At 44.6% G+C, this 2,418-nt stretch overlaps 1 protein-coding gene across 1 annotated transcript; it reads left to right on the forward strand.

The window, feature by feature from the left end:
* The first annotated feature begins 980 nt into the window (after nucleotides 1-980).
* Nucleotides 981-2,418, forward strand: LOC117773181 (nuclear factor 7, brain-like). The gene has a single exon (XM_034604893.1). It carries the CDS (start codon nucleotides 981-983, stop codon nucleotides 2,361-2,363), a length of 1,383 nt encoding a protein of 460 aa, XP_034460784.1. The 3' UTR covers nucleotides 2,364-2,418.

The following is a 2,418-nucleotide window of genomic DNA, read 5'->3' on the forward strand; positions in this document are numbered from 1 at the left end:
TTTACAATCCTCTGAACTCCATATCCTTCATCTTTACTAACTACTGACGTGGTCATTTTGGTTAAAGTTAATAATTCAATTATTCATCAAAGTTCCAAATTTGTAGTTCATACTTTCATGAGACTCAATCAATAAATTGTCTCTTTTCCTTCCTTTGAAGGCTGGTGGCCCGAGGTAGCTTTAATGTAAACTAAAGCTATTATTTAATATTAATATTAAATATGTTTCTGATAGCCACATTTATTGAATGCCCAAAGTCACATCATATATTGGTGTCACACTTAAGGTATAATAATCACACCAAAATGTACAATCATTTGATGATGTCATACTTTTTACTGCACTCACACAAATTAATGAGCAAACTTGAGCTGATTTGAATTTATAAAACCATCTTTTCATTTTCTGACATTGTTTCCATTTGTTTGCACTTTGCTTCTGTCTCTTTAATGTGACTTCAGCTCTGCAGCTACGTCACAGACTCCCCCCCATCCCCCCCCCCCCTGCACTTCCTGTTACTACTTTAACTGTCACTCTTGCAGAACTTCCTCTGAACTTTGAGCACTGATCAGATCACGATCATATTCAAGCAGCTATTTTACACCAAGTCTCTTGTGTGTGTGAGCTTGTTGCTGCCAAATGACTTTTGACCAGTTATCAAATCCAAGGCTTGAATTACTTTTTACAATCGTGTCCTGACACACCAGAGAAACCAGGAAGCATCTGTTCCTCCCTGAAGAGACGCAGGCTGAAAACCAGACGATCACATTCACCTTCCAAACCAAACTGAACCAAACCAGACCAAACGTCCTGAGTGAGTCCAGCTACAGGAGAGAAGAGTCAAACTACAACCTGCCGACGCTCCACACACTGACCGTGAGTTTAACTAACACCTCGACTCAGAGAGGAAGTAAACCTCAGTGAAGTTCGTGGAGCTGTGACTGACTGACTGTCTGTTTTCAGCTTCACCTGGAGACTCAATGGCTTCCAGATCAGAAGAGGATCTCTGCTGTCCCGTCTGCAAAGATGTCTTCAGAGATCCTGTTCTTCTGTCATGTAGCCACAGCTTCTGTAAAGACTGTGTGAAGAGCTGGTGGAAAGACAAAGAAGTAAAAGAGTGTCCAGTTTGTAAGAGAAGATCTTCAAGGTCAGAACCACCTTGTAACCTGGCGTTGAAGAACCTGTGTGAGACCTTCTTACAGGAGAGAGATCAGAGCTCTTCACATGCTCTCTGCAGTCTGCACTCAGAGAAACTCAGACTCTTCTGTCTGGACCATCAGCAGCCAGTGTGTCTCGTCTGCAGAGATTCAGAGAAACACAGCGACCACAGATTCAGACCCATCGATGAAGCTGCACCACAACACAAGAAGCAGCTTCAGGAAACTCTGGAGCCCTTGAAGAAGAAGTTACAGTGTTTTGAACGTGTTAAAGTAAAGTGTGAACTAACAGCAGAACACATTAAGGTCCAGGCCGGACTCACAGAGACACAGATCAAGGAGCAGTTTAAAAAGCTTCATCAGTTTCTGGAGGAGGAAGAGGAGGCCAGGATGGCTGCACTGAGGGAGGAAGAGGAGCAGAAGAGTCGGATGATGAAGGAGAAGATTGAGTCTCTGAGCAGAGACATAACGGCTCTTTCAGACACAATCAGAACCACAGAGGACGAGCTGAGAGCTGAAGACGTCTCGTTCCTGCTCAACTACAAGGCTGCAGTGGAACGAGTCCAGCAGCGCCCCCTGCTGGATGATCCACAGCTGGCCTCAGGAGCTCTGATAGACGAGGCCAAACATCTGGGCAACCTGAGCTTCAACATCTGGAACAAGATGAAGGACATGGTCTCCTACAGTCCTGTGGTTCTGGACCCAAACTCTGCTCATCCAGAACTCGTCCTGTCTGAAGATCTGACCAGTTTGAGACGAGGAGAGAGACAGAAGCTTCCTGACAATCCAGAGAGGTTTGATCATTACCTCTCAGTCCTGGGATCTGAGGGTTTTAACTCAGGGACTCACAGCTGGGACGTCCTGGTTGGAGACAGTACACACTGGGCACTGGGTGTGTCAGCAGAGTCTGTCCAGAGGAAGGGAGACAAACTGTCTGAAACATGGGAAATATGGTTCTATGAAGGTAAATACTCAGCATGGTCACCATCAGGATCATCTGATCTCTCTGTGCAGAAGATCCAGAGGATCAGAGTGAAACTGGACTGGAACAGAGGACAACTGTCGTTCTCTGATCCTGATACTAACAAACACATTCACACCTTCACACACACTTTCACTCAGAAGATGTTTCCAATCTTTAACACTACAGATCACTTGAAGCTGTTACCTGTGAATGTCTCTGTGACGCTGGATCAGAGCAGTTAGAGAGAAAGATTTTATTCATCATGTTTATTTCTTCAAGAGAAATCTGCTGAATTTA

This window comes from Hippoglossus hippoglossus, chromosome 13, assembly GCF_009819705.1.
Source record: "Hippoglossus hippoglossus isolate fHipHip1 chromosome 13, fHipHip1.pri, whole genome shotgun sequence".
Taxonomy (NCBI): Eukaryota; Metazoa; Chordata; class Actinopteri; order Pleuronectiformes; family Pleuronectidae; genus Hippoglossus; species Hippoglossus hippoglossus.